This window comes from Castor canadensis, chromosome X (assembly GCF_047511655.1).
Source record: "Castor canadensis chromosome X, mCasCan1.hap1v2, whole genome shotgun sequence".
Classification (NCBI taxonomy): Eukaryota; Metazoa; Chordata; class Mammalia; order Rodentia; family Castoridae; genus Castor; species Castor canadensis.
In genome coordinates, this window is record NC_133405.1 from 105,603,555 (window position 1) to 105,620,299 (window position 16,745).

General features: G+C 41.2%; 1 protein-coding gene across 4 annotated transcripts in view; it reads left to right on the forward strand.

Annotated features, from left to right (window-relative positions):
- The first annotated feature begins 7,532 nt into the window (after positions 1–7,532).
- Med14 (mediator complex subunit 14) overlaps positions 7,533–16,745 on the forward strand; it is a 77,669-nt gene continuing 68,456 nt past the window's right edge. For 3 of the 4 annotated variants that reach the window (XM_074062719.1, XM_074062721.1, XM_074062720.1), the window contains exons 1-3: positions 7,533–7,887; positions 11,940–11,966; positions 15,067–15,172. In XM_074062719.1, the coding sequence (XP_073918820.1) occupies positions 7,673–7,887; positions 11,940–11,966; positions 15,067–15,172 (348 nt within the window). In that variant the 5' untranslated portion in view covers positions 7,533–7,672. Of the gene's footprint in view, positions 7,888–7,914; positions 8,281–11,939; positions 11,967–15,066; positions 15,173–16,745 lie in introns of those variants that run through there. The other variant, XM_074062722.1, reaches the window with a different exon arrangement.

Consider the following 16,745-nt stretch of genomic DNA (forward strand, 5'->3'; position numbering starts at 1 on the left):
TAAAGCTCAAACTTAGTAGAATGAATTTTGGGGGAATTTTCAGTCAATAAAGCTACCCTAATACAATCCTTTGCCTTCCATTTTATTCTCACATGATTATAGCTTTAGCAATAATTAACCTTTTATTTTTCCATGAAACAGGATCAAATGACCCATCAGGAATAACCTGACTTGGACAAAATGCCATTCCACCAATATTACACAATCAAAGACAGCTTAGGATTCCTTTTCAAAATTTTAACCTTACTAACTCTAGACTATTTTCCTCCAATCTCCTAGGAAGCCCAGACAACTATATACTTGCAAGTCCCCTAACCTCCCCCACATTGAACTTCGTGAGCATAAGAAAAAGTCATTGAGATTTTAGATTTGTTTATTACTGCAGCTAGCTTAAATCATACTAGTACAGCAGGGTGTGGTGGCTTACACCTGTAATCCTAGTTATCTGGGAGGCTGAGATCAGGAAGATCAAAGTTGGAGGCCAGCCTGGGCAAATAGTTCATGAGATTACCATCTCCAAAATAATCAGAGCAAAATGGGCTGGAAGTGTGGCTCAAGTGGTAGAGCACCTGCTTTGCAGGTATGAAGCCCTGAGTTCAAACCCCAGTCCCACCAAAAATTTTTTTTAAAAGATGGCATATAAAAAATAAATTATACTAGTATAAACATTAATTTAAATCTTTTAAAATAATTAAATATTTAAAATAGTGAAAAGTACAGAATACATTAAACAATCATCTCCATCCCAAGATTTAACAGATAATATTATCACATTTTGTCCATGTTTTTCTTTAAGAAATCCATTAGATATAATAGCTACTAACCAATAAAACATTGCATCATTCCTTACTCCTCCCTAGAAGTAACTACAATCTTGAAGGTAGCATAGACCACCCTCATTTACATCTTTGCTTTTACTACAATATATTAGAGTATTATCTTGTGTGCTTTGAAAATGGACAGAAATGGTATTAAAAAAAGACTGCTATTTTTCATTTAATATCATTTTTTAGATGTACCCAGGCTGGCACATGTAGCTCGAATTCATTTCAACAGTTAGGTAGAAATGCAGCAATTTAATTATCCATTCTCTTATTGAGAGTTATGATTGTTCATTTTTTTTGCTTCAACAAACAATGCTACAATGAATTTCCTGGCAAATGTCTAATATAATAGTCAGGAGGGCCTTTCTGAGGATTTCTTTCATTTAAGTTAATACTTGAAAGATGAGAAGGCAGCCATGTAAAAAGCCAGGAAACAAGAACTTCAAGTATCTAGGTAGGTGCTGGTGGCTCATGCCTATGATCCTAGTTACTCAGGAGGCAGAGATCAGAAGGATCATGGTTCAAAGCCAACCTGGGCAAAATAGTTCACGAGATCCTATCTCAAAAAAACCCATCACAAAAAAGGGCTGGTGTAGGCCCTGAGTTCTGACCCCAGTACTGCCAAAAAAAACCCAAAACAAAAACGTCAAGTATCTTTGTCATCAGTCAGCTATAGCAATCCCTAGTGTCACTCCTGGACCCAGATTCAGGGCTACAGCTCCAAGCACTTGAGAGCTAGGGGCTTATTGCTCCAGGCCTTAGAAGTCAGAGACACGTGGCTCTAGGTACTCAAGTTGTAATTCTTGGCTTCTAGCAGTAGCAGAAGGCAGCACCTGCTAGTGCTGCAGCTGCTAGATGGGCCTTAGGTCTTCGGCCCCTTGGCTCCTACAGCAATTTGTGTTACAGCTCTTGGGCCTAGGGTATTGGAAACCTTGACCCTTGACAACAGCTAGTGTTACAGCTCTCTGGCTGAGGGTATTGGGACCCTCACCCCTTAAGGCTTAACAGCTCCCTGGAACTCTTCCAATGACTACAGCAGCCCAATTTCTCTCTCTCATCTTTATCCTGCCACCTTCCCCTCCCTTGTCTATGCTGCCTCTGCTTCATCATTTCTGTCCTTGGATGTTCTCTGGAACTCCTTAGCTGCCCTCCCACTGCTACTACTGCTGTGGCTACCAGTATTGCCAAGGCTGCTGCCTTCGCCACTTGCATTGATCTGCTGCTACTTCTGCCACCTCCTCTTCATGTTGCCAGTTCAGCCTACTGTACTACTGTACTGATAAAAGAAGGCAGGAAAAGACCACTCAAGAGAACCCTTTCAATGGGCCTAGTGGCGCATAAGAGGGCATCTCCAGACTGAGTTGAAAAGTGAGTTAACAGCCTGCTTATATAACCGAAAGGGGATGAGGCAAGAGTGTTTGTACCAATCATAGTCTTTTATGCAAATGAAGGATCTTATTCATAGCAATCATGGCACAGTCCTGCATGCAAATGAAGGACTGTATCTGCCCCACTCACAGCCTTTCATGCAAATAAAGGTTGTGTCTGCACCAATTATACCCCATCATGCAAATGATTGTCTGCACCAACCAGAGCACATTCCTTCATGTAAATAATGCGCTTGTTCCAATCACAGTCCTAAATGCAAATAATGTGTCTGCACCAATCACAGCCCATCATGCAAATGAAGGATTTGGTGTTTGTACCAACTACAGCACATTCCTTCATGTAAATTAAGAACTATACCTGCATCAATCAGTCCTTCAAGCAAATGAAGGACTGTGTTTGTACCAATCACGGGGTGGTCCTACATGTAAATGAAGGACTATATCTGCCCAATCACAGCCTGTCATGTAGATGAAGGATTGGGTCTGCACCAGTGATGGGACAGTCCTACCATGACCATAGTCTAAATGACTGTCAAAGAGGGGCTGCTTGGCTTACAATTCTCTCCACTCACCACATCCAGGCGTAAAGAGCCTGCCAAAAGGCCCACCTTTGACAGTTTTAATCATTCACAGAAAACATTAAAGGGGTGACTATAATAAAGATTTAATGAAACATTAATGCAGAACCAATAATTCTAATTCTAATGGTACTTAATAGTATCTTACCCCAGTGTCCCAGAGAGAGATGGGTCCATCTGATCTACCTCATCTGGCATAGTGAACAGGCCTTAAGGTGAGAGAGAATGGCATGCACTAGATCCAGTGAGGTTATAGTGTAGTGAAGGAGGGAGAGAATGTCAGGAGACAGGGGTAAAGGGAGAAGCAGATAAAGGCCACTCTGCTAATGGTGTTAGAGGCCACTGTAAACAGTTTGGATTTTCTCCAAATGCAAAGCCATGAAAGTGTTCTTGTTTTTACTAGGCTGGTCAGACAACACCCACAGTATTTGTAAGTTCCCTTTCCTCAGCTTCACTATTAATGAAGCATCTGCTGAATGAATGCAAGTTACTGCTTTTGCTCTCCATTTTGGAGGAATTCATTGTAATATATTATAAAAAGAAAAAATTATTTGAAAAATTCCTTTCCTACCCTTTTGTATCTGAGCAGCATATATATATTCAAAATGAAACCGTATGTATTCCAATTTTATTTTTCCATCAAAAACACTTAAAAGGGGTCTGGCAGAGTGGCTCAAGTGGTAGAGCACCTGCCTAGTAAACGTGAGGCCCTGAGTTCAAACCCTATTACCGCCAAAACAAAACAAAATAAAACAAAAAACCCACTTAAAAGGAAAAGCCCTTTTTTTTGGCCTGTTTTACAACCAATTTGTTGTTCCTTTTGTTAAAATCTGACTGACTTCATAAAAACTCAAAAGCATTTAGATCAATTTAAGAGCTAGAAAAAATTCTGTTGTTAATTCCAAAATTATCTGAGATGTGACAGAATCAGGGGATGATCAAACAAAGGAACTGAAAAATGGGAATGAAGAAAGTATAAGCCTGAGTCAGCAATGGTGGTACACACCTGTAATTCCAGCATTGGGGTGATGAAGACAGAAGAATCATGGGTTTGAGGACAGCCTGGGCTACATAGAGAGTTCCAGTTCAGCCTGGGTTACAGGGTGAAATCCTGTCTCAAAAAAGAAAAAAGTATATAACTATATTATAGTGCTAAAGATTGTACTAAAGAAATGACAAGTTATAAGCTATTTCTAAAAGTGGTTTGAATGTGGGTCATTCCTTTAGTTCTCATTTCTCTTACTAGCCCTTTGTAAGTTTGTAAAATTACAGTTGGGAGGGGGGACAGCACTCTACTCAGGAGCTTTCATTTACCTTATTCTTGATCATAGCAAGGCTTAGTCCTATTGCTGTATTTACATCTTGTTTTTCTTTAGAACATCCTTTTTGATAACTAGCACTTTTCATTTTAAAAGAGATCTACTCAAAGTCAGAAAAATGTCAATAAAATCAAATCTGATTGATGGTGAGATTTTCTCTTTTCTAAAACAACCTCCCCAACTGTTGTTTTTTCTTTTACTTAACAAATTGGTTATATTCTCACTAGGTAGAGACTTATTGCCAAATAGAATGAATACCAAAAGACAAGGAGCATAGCTGTGTTTATATAATAAAGCAGAATTAAAACCCCATAGCATCATATAGAATCAGAATGTGTTATAAAAGACTTTAAAGACCATCTTACACAACTGCCTATCTTTTGTGTGTGACAACCAAGGTTTAACTGAAATCAATATTGTTTTCAGAAAAGAGAAAAAAAAAAACTCAATAAAACAAGTCCAACTGCAGAAGAAAATTCTGTCTCATCTCTATGTAAATTAAAACCATAATGAAACTATATGGTGATGCACACCTGTAACCCCAGCACTTGGGAGGCTGAAGCAGGAGGATTGCAAGTTTGAGGCCAGCCTGGGCTACATAGTAAGTTTGAGGTCAGCCTGGGCTATACAGCAAAACTGTCTCCTCTGTCTCAAGGAAAAAGAAAATAAATGGTGAGGAGGAGAAAAATGAACCCTTTTATACTGATGGTGAGAATGCAAATTAGTACAGCCACTTTGGAAAACAGTATGGAGGTTCCTAAAAAGACTAGAGATTACCATGTGATCCAGCAACCCAACTTCTGGATGTATTTCCAAAGGAAATGAAATCAGTGTGCCAGAGATGCCTGCAGTTCTATGGGTAGTGAAGCAGCATTCACAATAGCCAAGAGAGTGAAACAAATTAAGTGCCTATCAACAAATGAATGGCTTAAAAAAAAAAAAAAGTGACTGGGCATGGTAGCCCATGTATGTTAGCACAGCACTCAGGAGGCTGAAGCAGAAGGATCTTGAATTTGAAGCCAGCCTGGACTACATAGTGAGGTCCTGTCTTTTTTTTTAAGGTGCTCTATACTGTATGTACACAATGGAGTACTATTCAGTTTTCTTAAAAGAATGAAATGCTATTATTTGCGTCAACACAGGTAAATCAAGAAGGGATTATACTAAGTAAAATAAGGCAGGGACAAATAACACATGCGGAATCCAAAAACGTTTGAAGTAAGAAATAGGAAGTGTTTACCAGAGGTTGAGGGCAGGGAAAGGGGAAACGTGGCTCAAAGGATACAAAGTTTCACCATGTAGGAGTAAATTCTGGTGATCTACAGCACAGCATGGTGACTATAGTTACCGTACGTATGGTTAAACATTGTTTTTTTTTTTTTTTTTTTTTAAAGTAGACTTTAAATGTTTCCACCACAAAGAATGAAGTATGGGAGGTGATGGATATTTTAACTCGCCTAATTTGCTCATACATGCATTGAAACAGTACATTGTAGTCTGTAAGTATAGTTTACCAATTGAAACTAAAAACAAAATTGCAACATAAACTGTTTCGTGAGGTAGGTTGCATAGGGACTAATGATAGTCTCTGCTGTCCAGAAACTGTACCGGTAGGAGGTTAAAATAATCCTAATTTTTTCCCACCCCCAGCAGTGCTGGGGTTTGAAGTCAGGGCTATAGGCTTGCTAGGCAGGCATTCTACCACTTGAGCCACTCCGCCAGCCCTTTTTTTGTGTGTGTGTTGGTTATTTATGAGACAGAGTCTCGCTTTATATCTGGCAGGCCTTAAATCCATCCTCCTGATGTCCACCTCCCAATTAGCCAGGATCACAAGTGTGAACCACGGCGCCCCGAAAGGCACTTTGATAAATACCATGATGATATTATGAGTAAGTGTGCTTTAGGCTCAGCGAGGATGGAAGAAGTGATTACACCCTAGAAGTTACACCCTTAAAAGACAAGTCAACGGCTTTAAAAAATGACTACGAAGTAGCCGGCCGTGGTGGCGTCGGCCTGTGGTCCTGGCTACTAGGGAGGCTGAGCAGGAGGATCGTTTGAGCCCGAAAGCTGCAGGTCAGCCTGGGCAACGGAGCGACACCTTGTCTCCAAATTCCAAAACAAAACAACTAAGAGTTCTTATTCTAATTGAACAAGTGGAGGATAAGGAGAGTATTCTAGCCTTAGGGAGTCCCCCCACCCCCAGCATCTCTTACACTTAAATTAGAGAGCTGAAGCTGTAAAGGGATGCTTAAAAAGGAAAGTGTGATTTTAAATTTCTGCGTGAGCTGCGCATTAGAATCACTTAGGAAACTAAAGAAGATCCGGAAGCCCAGACTGCATGCCATACCAATTACATCTGAATCCATGAGGGTGGAACCCAGAAGCCTAAAGTATTTTTTAATAAAAGGCTCCCCAGGTGATTCCAAAGCGCAGCCAAGGTTGAGAAAGAGACATAAAATACTGCACGTGGATTTGGGGGCGGGGGCGGCGGGAGAGCTAAGTGGCAGTAGACATAGAGTAACCGAAAGCCCTCGGATGGCTGGGCAGGGCGGCTACTATTAAGGCAAGAACAAAAGCCATCTCGGTTTTAAAGGCTGATTCTGTGTTGGCCCGCTGGGGATTTGGGTGACAGTACCGAGCTCAGAGTACACCTCACTCTATTAAAATAATTGTTCTGTCGGCGGCCCTTTGCCTAGCCCTAGTCCTATATTCTCGCACATTTTCCCACAGTTGTTTTAAAAAAAAAAAAAAAAGGCCGGAAGTGTTCTCTCCCACGCACGCAACACGCCTCGGACGTCTGTGGGCGGGGCCAAGGCTTGAGAAATCACGAGCGCGCCGCCACTCCAATTTCTTCGCGATTCCAGAAGCTCAACTCACGAAGTTCTAGTGAGGGCCTTCGCGGCCACGTTTGTGTCTCATTTAGGGAGCGATGACCGGTTCTTCTGGGCAAATGGTCGTCTTTAAGACGCTGGGGCGGCGGGAGAGAGGGGGCGAGGGTAAGGCCCAGGAAAGTGCTGACGTTCGCCATGACGCGGCCCGCTCCGCCGTCACCCCGGCTTCCGGCAGCATTCAGCCCCCCTTTTCCGCTTTCCCGCCCACGCACCGGCACCGCCCCACTCCCACGCACCCTCCGTGACCCCCCTGAAACTCTACCGCGTAGGACAGCCGCGAATGCAGTTACGGTTGCTATCTGGCGGCTCCCTGCAGGCTCCCCTTCCGCTCTGTCTAACGACTTCCGCTTTTGGCCGTCAACATGGATGCTGCAGCTGCATGGCGAAGCTGCTTCTGAGCAGCCGCAGAGTTGCAGCTTCATCTGCAGCAGCCATCACGCTTCCCCGCCCTCTCAGCCTCCCCCGCCCCCCCGCTCGTGTCCCTGAGGCTGGCGGGCTCGTCGCTACATGGGGGCGGGCCTCCACGGCCCGGGCACTGCTTCCTGTTCAGAGGCAGCCCAGCGGTAGGCGGCAGCTATTCTGCCCGCGCCCGCTCCGGCACGGTGACCGAGCACCCGGGAGGCTCAAGGGCTGCATCTTGTGCCGTTGCGCCAAGCCCGGCTCTGCTCCGCCATGGCCCCAGTGCAGCTGGAGAACCATCAGCTGGTACCTCCCGGTGGTGGCGGCGGGGGCAGCGGCGGCCCGGCGTCAGCCCCTGCTCCTCCTCCTCCCGGAGCTGCCGTGGCGGCGGCAGCTGCGGCGGCGGCTAGTCCTGGCTACCGGCTGAGCACTCTGATCGAATTTCTGCTGCACCGGGCCTACTCCGAGCTCATCGTGTTGACAGACTTGTAAGTGCCGGGAACCCATGCCTGTTCCCCAGCCCCCCCTTCCCGCCTAACCGGCTGAGATGGGGTTGCGCCTCCCTCCTCCCGAGAGCCTGCTGTTTGCTCCGCTGGGCTGCTTAATCTAGAATTCCTAGCTCATGGGGTTCAGGGGAGATGGAGGAGAAGCTTTGTATCGAGGGTCTCTTTGAGCATTGAAGGCTTGCTAATTTTGCATGCTGTTACACTTTCACTGAAGATGGTCTTTGGGATTTTTGTCCGAGTTCCCAACAGAACTCTATTGACTCTTTGCTGGAAGCCCGAGTAGAGTTCAAAATTTGGAACTAATGTTCGAACTTAAAAAAAAAATCCTAAAGATGGGAAATCTGTTTTACAGTCTCTTGACAATACGTTTTAAAGGTAGGTCGTAATTGCTTCTAACTGTTTGAATGCAGGAGATTGTGTTTAAGATAATCCAACATTTTGGGTCCCAAGTATTTAGTTTCTGAAACGTTCTAAAGGGTTTGAAGTTTTCACGAATTTAGTGAAAGTAACTAGCTTGCTGTTGTTATTTCAATCACTTAGTTACCTATGAAATGCCTTGGGACATGATTAGGGTGTTAATCCTTTTAGAATAGGCTCAGAATACACTAATGAGTCGGTGTGTGAAGAAAAGACACTAAAATTTTGGAACTCTGCTTTACATTTTATAACCCAGATTCAGAAAAAGTAAGTCAGAATTACTTTTTATCTAGATTAATTTTTATCTTTTATCTATGGTAAGACTTTAGGTCAGGGTTTTGAAGTGAAATACATTAGTGTGCACAAATTAAGCTGTATCATTTTGTGATACTTTGTTACTGGAAACTGTTAAAATATTTGTAGATGACTGACAGAATCAGAAACGTACTACTCGTTCAGTTTTGATGTACACTGAACAAGACAGAAAGAAGTAAAAGTTAAGCCCATTCTTGTGTAATGGGAAATTAAATAGCTGTCATGGATCATTGTAGTAATATATTTCTCCGAACTGTTTACTGTAGGAGTTCATTAAAAAAAAAAAATCCAAGAGCGTCTGTAAGGAAGTTTAATGTATGTGAAGGTCACCTGCCTTATATATAGTTCTTGGAAAAAAGAGGGCTACTGCTATCAGTGGTTGTGTGATTTATTTTTCCATAGAGAATTTGTAGAAATTCCTTGAATTGTGTTCGTTTTAGTATTTTAGGGCTTGGTTTATGAAGCGAGGAACATCTGTCTTATTGCTGTGAAATAAGTATATATAGTTCCATGTCCTTGGGGGATGAAGATTCTCATATATAATATCTCCAGCATAGAGCTCTATCAGATGCCTACATTTCACTTTCTAATGGGAGCCAGGTGGAAGCTGAGGCAGGAGGATCACAAGCTTGAGACCAACAAGTTCAAGGCCAGCCTGAGCTACATGTAGAGATCCTGTCGCAACAGACAAACAGAATATCCAGTGGGTATTTCAACATACCAAGTCCAGACCCAAACTTCTGGTTCTATTTGATGCTCACCCCCTCCTCCCTATAAAAAACAAAAAACCCCCCAAAAAAACCTTTTCTATCACTAAAACACCAATCTAAAAAATTTTGCAGTAATTCCTGGCTCCTTTTTCTTCACATCCCACATCCAAGTGTACATCAGCAAGTCCTGTCATCTCTGACTTCAGAGTTTGACTTCTCAACACTTCTAGCAAGTGTTGGTCCAAGCCACTAATCCTTAGCCTGTATTCTGCAACAGTCTGCTCATTGGTATCTCCCCCACCCCCAATCACTGGGATATATGCTCCATGAAGACAGGGATTTTTGATTTGTTTGCTGCTTTCCCCAGGGCCTAGAAAAATGTCTGGCACATACTTGAGGCTTAACTAAGTATTTAGTGAGTGAATTTCAGAATTGCCATTGTAAACTGTGGGTAAATTGGTACTGGGGTTTGAACTCAAGGCCTTGTGCTAGCCTAGGCAAGTATTCTACCACTTGCCTCATCTCCAACCCCTAAACCATGGATAATTTGATGGGGAATGGCACTGTTGCTCTTGATATAAGTTTAAAAAATTTTCGATTTGTGCTGACCAAAATTAGTTTAGGAACTTACTGTGAAAGTTTCTAGTGTCTTTCTTCCATCCTTTCTCTCTCTCTCTTTCTCTCTCTCTCTCTCTCTAGCTGTGTGTCTCTCTCTCTTCCTCCCATTCCCTCCCTCCTTCCTTTCCTCCTTCCCTCCCCCTCCCCCTTCTCTCTTTATTTTCTTCTTTGTTTCTTTCTTGACTGGGTCTTGCTATGTAGCAGAGGCTGGCCTGGAACTCTCAATCATCATCTCTCCACCTCCCAAATACTGGAATTGCAGGAATGTACTACCATGTCCAGCCAGTGTGTTTTTCCTTATTCCAGGTAGAAACTGTCAGAATTGATGTATTGATGCAGAGTCAGTGTTCTAAGTATGCTTTATAAGAGTCTTTAGGGTCACAATAGTTATTTCTGCAATACTTGATGCTGTCCTTGAGTGATTGAAGGTCAAAAGAACAGCTTTGGTAATTTAGATGACTTGATTTTGGCCCTAGATTTCTGAATATCTTTCCTTTTGCTTGTCTGCCTCCTCTCCTCCAGAGAGTTTACTCTCTGCCTTGACTTTTAAGGAACTTATACTCTCTCACGTTTTAATCTCTCTGAGTTAAAATCAGAAAATGCTAGGATCTCAGTCATGTAAACTTGTCTTACTGAACTTTAGAATAAATAAGTTTCTGTGCTTTCTTCCAGAAAGGGCTTTTACCCCACATGGTGAATTTCTTTTTCATAAAGGAATTTAAAATAGGTAGGAAGCATTGAGGGAAAGGGGAGGCAGGAAACAAAGCTTGTCCTTTGTCCCAGAAATAGCAGCACCTCTGATGTGAGATCCTTTTAGGGTCTCTGGGACAGGTTGGAGGGACCAGAACCTGGTTCCTGGTTTTTCTACCTCCAAAAGCTTTACTCTCCTCTCTTTCCCCCACATCCTTTTCATTTTCTGTCTCCCTTGAGGACAAGGATCTGTGGTTTCTCAAAGAGTATTCTCAGGAGCTTTTGCATGTAGAGGAACTTAGCAGTGACTGTTACTTGCAGTCTTATAATAGGGTCTTAATTTCTGCTTTATCCTTGTGGTCTGATGGCCCTCTCAGCCCATACCTAGATCCCTTTATCCATCCAATCATACGTTTAGCTTCCATCTGACTGTCTTCCCTGATAATAGCAGTTATCTACAAGACATAGCTTATTTTAAGTTTCCCTTCCTTGTACCTTGAATCTTTGGAAGTGCTTTTAGTTTTTCTGTTCCTGTGATACACGGGCAGGAGAAGAGTATTCAAGTGGCTGGTGTACATTCTTCTGGCTCTGAAAGGTGTGAGGCAGGCACGAGAGTTGTTTGGGCCATTGAGTCTTGACCATGGGGTGGGATAGAGATTAACAGAATGTGGCAGTTCAGGAAGCAGATGCAAGAGTGTTAGATGGTATAATTTATGAAGGAAGAATGTAAGATTGGTTGCTGGAGAACTAGCAAAAAGAAATCAAAATCTATTGGAGTTGTTTTAAAGCAATACAAATGTTTCATCTAGCCATCATGCAACATCATTATAATTACCATGAAACTTTTGTATGTTTAGCTTCCAGTTTCCCTCTCCATGACAAAACAAGGAGGGATTACTGCTTAGGACAAAGTATCCATTGGGTGTAGAGAGGCTGGCAACCAAGTACTGTTACTATATCTGTCACCATTTTGGTTCTAAAATACTTTTTCTTACTCTCTTATGATATAGTGTGCTGATGTAAGACTTACGCTTTTTAAATGCTTGTGGTTCATGCATTATCTTTTGAAGCATTTTGAATGGAGGGCAATGTTCCTCTGTTGGCTTTTCCTTTATGGCCATATTGCTGGTAATTGTCAGTATAAAGGGTTGGTAGCCTTTTGAGCCTGTATTAGCTGTTTACCCAGTTTTTCTGAAATACTAAGGTATTTTATAGAGTCAGGGTAAAGATCATTATCATATTTTGATGAAGGTACTCATATGTTTAATTAATTTTTTTTCTTAGATTGCCAAGGAAGTCTGATGTGGAAAGGTGAGTATGAAAAAAATTTAAATCTTTTTCATTATTGGTCTATCTATGAGTGGGGCTGTATGGGTATTGCTGGTATGGGGCTGTGGATTAGGACCCTAGGCCCAAAGAAACCTAAGGCCCATGTGCCTAGGAGTACTGGTAAATGTAATTTTCTCATTCCTGACAATACTTGGGTGTGAGGCCAGTTCTAGACCTTCTATTCTACAAACCTTTATTGAGAGACTGACCAGGTCAAGTCATTGAGGGAGACAGGAAGATATAGAAGGTATAGTCTGTAATGGAAGAAGCTGAGGAGCAAACTGGCTTTGGTTAGTTGGCTGCAAATTTGCCATTTGCTGTAATGATGCTTTTAGTTATCTTTAGAGAATTGACATTTGCCTCCTGCTATTGCTGTTTTATAGTTGAGAAAATTTTATTTCAGTTGGAGTTTGGAGCCTAAGACTTAATACTATTATGTTTCTATAGGCCAAAGGAACAAGATAAATTAAGGTTTCAAAGAGATCATGTGAGGGGGATTTAAATTGTAACCACAGTATAGCTACTTGACTGTGTCTTTTACAATACTTACACTCCTAGGTTGATTTAAAAAAAAAATACCAACTTGCTAAGGAGGTTTATAGTATTCATTAGTGGCTATAATCCACTGCCAAGTGACCCCCCCCTTTTTTTTTTAATAGAATTAGTCATAAATTTAAAAAAAGAGGTGAAAGAGACAATTGGAATTTAGCCTGTGTTGTGGTTTGGCTGCTTGCTTTTTTGTTTCCTTTTTTTTTTTTTTTTTTTTGTAGGTCTGGGGTTTGAACTCAGGGTTTCACACTTGCAAAGCAGGCACTTTAATGCTTGAGCCACACCTCCAGTCCATTTGCTCTAGTTATTTTGGAAATGGGATCTTGTGAACTCTTTGCCCAGGCTGGTCTCAAACCTCGATCTTCCCTATCTCAGCCTCCCAAGTAGCTAGGATTACAGGCGTGAGCCACCAGCACCCAGCTGGCTGGTTGGTTTTAAAAGAAGGAAACATAAGTCAAGTTTGTTTTGTCCTGTCTGGGGTAGAGCAGTGTATTTTGGAAAACAAATTAATAATATACAAACCAGTTTGCTCTGGGAGAGAAGCAGGGACTTCACATCTTCTGTAATCCTTTGCTGAGTTAGAGTGATAGTACTGAGGCTCCTAGCCCTGAGATGACTGCCAAGTTTCTAAATTTATTTTTTATTAATTTTTTTTGTGGTGCCAGAGATGGAACCAGGGAGTTAAGCAGCTAAGCAAGTGCTGCACCATTGAGCTACAACCCCAGTCCTGCCAGGTCTTAAAATACATTCAGCACTTCTGCTATGTCTCAGTCTTGCTTGTGATGCTCTGTTTGTTTTCTCTTATACTTCTTTGCAGACACTGGCAGAGTCATAATCGTGCCTTTGGTTTTTCTCTTTATAGTACTACTAATATTGTTGACTGATCTTAAGGAAGCCTTTCAGGTTGTTTGTGAGCTTCCGAGGATCTTGAGAGCAGCTTGACTCTGTAGCTCTCAGCAAAAACTTAACTTTGTGCATTGCATCCTGATGATATTATTGGCCAGATGCAAAGATGTGGGTTGGAGCTGTAAATCATTGAAAATATGTATTAAAAATTATTGGCTTAGAACCCACCTAGAGGGAGATAGGTATTTTGCTGGGTCTTATAATTAGCCTGGGCATGTTGAATTTTTTTTCCAGTGTCTTAAAGTAAACCGTGAAAGGTATGATTATCACTTGTGTAGCTGCCATGAAGTTGAGAGGTCTAGCTAACACACTGTCAACAGTACAAAGCTTTCAGTGAAGCTTTTAAAGCTTTATGAGGAGATAATAAAAATACTGGTGAGTATTGGGAGAAAAAGCCATAGAAGTGGGCATAGCATAAAAATAGATTTGGATAGACCATCTAGCTTTTATTTTTTATTTTTATTATTTATTTATTTATTTATTTTTTGAGACAGGGTCTTACTATGTAGCTCATATTGCCTTGAACTCACAGTCCTCCTGCCTCAGCTTCCCAAGTGCTTGGATTATAGGTATGCACAACAATACCTGGCTTTACCTTTTATTTTTAATATTTAACATACTTTTTTCACCTTGGCTTAGATTATTCATTTTTTCTCTGCTGCTGGGGAATGAACATAGTGCCTCATGCTTGCTTGGCAAGCACTCACCCACGTGAGCCATGCCCCTAGTGGCTTAAATGATTTAATGTATCCAAGTGTTTCATTGAAATTTGTTTGATAAAGTGTTGCACTGTTAAGTTCTTGATTCAGTTTTTCAAATTGTGCTCTTGCCACCTGGGTAATTGGCTCTTACTTTTATTGAAACATAGTTTCAAGCATTGGTAAAGATGTATTTCAATTCTCTTCTCTTATCAGAAGGGTTACAAAGTACCTATTAATTTCAACTGAAATTCATACTTTAGCCAGGTGCCATGGCGCATGTCTCTAACCTCAGCACTTGGGAAGCTGAGGCAGGAGGATTGTACTTTTGAGGCCAGCCTGGGCAACATAGTAAGACCCTGTCTCAAAAAAAACCAAAAAAAGAGATCTGGCGGAGTGGCTTAAGTGGTAAGAGTGCCTCCTGCCTTTCAAGCATGAGGCACGAGTTCAAATCCCAATACCACAAAATCATATTTCAAAACTTGTAAATTGGTCCCCTCCCCTCTGTGATTCAGTTAACTTCTGCTATATATCTGTGAATTTAATATATTTTAATAAACAGTTTTTATTACAATATAAAATTAGTTTAAAAATGTGAGTCATTACTAAAGCATACTATTGAATTTGTTGCATTGAGGTTAAAAAAATGCAGATGACATACAAAACATAATAATTCATATTTGGATAAATATTTTAGGAGGTTAATTTTGTCCTTTTTTTTTTTTTTTTTGGCGATACTGGTGTTTGAACTCAGAACCTCTTGCTTGCTAGGCAGATGCTCTGCCACTTGGGCCACTCCAGCAGTCATTAGGAGGTTAATTTTGTTGTAGCAGTTACAAAAAAAATTTGATGTTTTTAGCTTAGATGAACTAAATTGTGTATTACTCCTTCTAATATGTTGATTCGTTGAGAATTGTTTTGTTTTATAGGAAAATAGAAATAGTACAGTTTGCTAGCCGAACACGCCAACTCTTCGTTCGACTATTAGCTTTAGTAAAATGGGCTGACAATGCTGGCATAGTGGAAAAATGTGCGGTGAGTTAAACTTTTGATTTTACTTTGTATAAAGTAACTTTTTGGATGTTGCAATAGACAGTTCCCAGTTTTAGCTTTAGCATTTATCTGCTAATTTAAATGGCATTACTTATGTGAGTAACCAGATTTCTGTATGATAATCTATAATATTTCTGTGGAAACCTTGAATTTGTTTATGGATGCTTGATCAGAAAGAAGAGTAGGTAATATCTGGAGACATCATAATATGAGGGGACTTCAGATGTGAGATTGGAACAGAAGGGGGAAATGATTTGCTTAAAAATTGTGTTCTTCTTTCTCAATGAAACCCCAGCAGCACAGCAACTAAGAGATAGCATAGATAAATGGGACCTCATAAAACTAAAAAGCTTCTGTTCATCAAAAGAAATGGTCTCTAAACTGAAGAGAACACCCACAGAGTGGGAGAAAATATTTGCCAATTATACATCAGACAAAGGACTGATAACCAGAATATACAGGGAACTTAAAAAACTAAATTCTCCCAAAACTAATGAACCAATAAAGAAATGGGCATGTGAACTAAACAGAACTTTCTCAAAAGAAGAAATTCAAATGGCCAGAAAACACATGAAAAAATGCTCACCATCTCTAGCAATAAAGGAAATGCAAATTAAAACCACACTAAGATTCCACCTCACCCCTGTTAGAACAGCCATCATCAGCAACACCACCAACAACAGGTGTTGGCGAGGATGCGGGGAAAAAGGAACCCTCTTACACTGTTGGTGGGAATGTAGACTAGTACAACCACTCTGGAAAAAAATTTGGAGGCTACTTAAAAAGCTGGACATCGATCTACCATTTGATCCAGCAATACCACTCTTGGGGATATACACAAAAGACTGTTATTCCAGAGGCACCTGCACATCCATGTTTATTGTGGCACTATTCACAATAGCCAAGTTATGGAAACAGCCAAGATGCCCCACCACTGACGAATGGATTAAGAAAATGTGGTATCTATACACAATGGAATTTTATGCAGCCATGAAGAAGAACGAAATGTTATCATTCGCTGGTAAATGGATGGAATTGGAGAACATCATTCTGAGTGAGGTTAGCCTGGCTCAAAAAACCAAAAATCGTATGTTCTCCCTCATATGTGGACATTAGATCAAGGGCAAACACAACAAGGGGATTGGACTATGAGCACATGATAAAAGCGAGAGCACACAAGGGAGGGGTGAGGATAGGTAAGACACCTAAAAAACTAGCTAGCATTTGTTGCCCTTAATGCAGAGAAACTAAAGCAGATACCTTAAAGCAACTGAGGCCAATAGGAAAAGGGGACCAGGTACTAGAGAAAAGGTTAGATCAAAAAGAATTAACCTAGAAGGTAACACCCACGCACAGGAAATCAATGTGAGTCAATGCCCTGTATAGCTATCTTTATCTCAACCAGCAAAACCCCTTGTTCCTTCCTATTATTGCTTATACTCTCTCTACAACAAAATTAGAGATAAGGGCAAAATAGTTTCTGCTGGGTATTGAGGGGGGGAGCGGGAGGGGGTGGAGTGGGTGGTAAGGGAGGGGGTGGGGGCAGGGGGGAGAA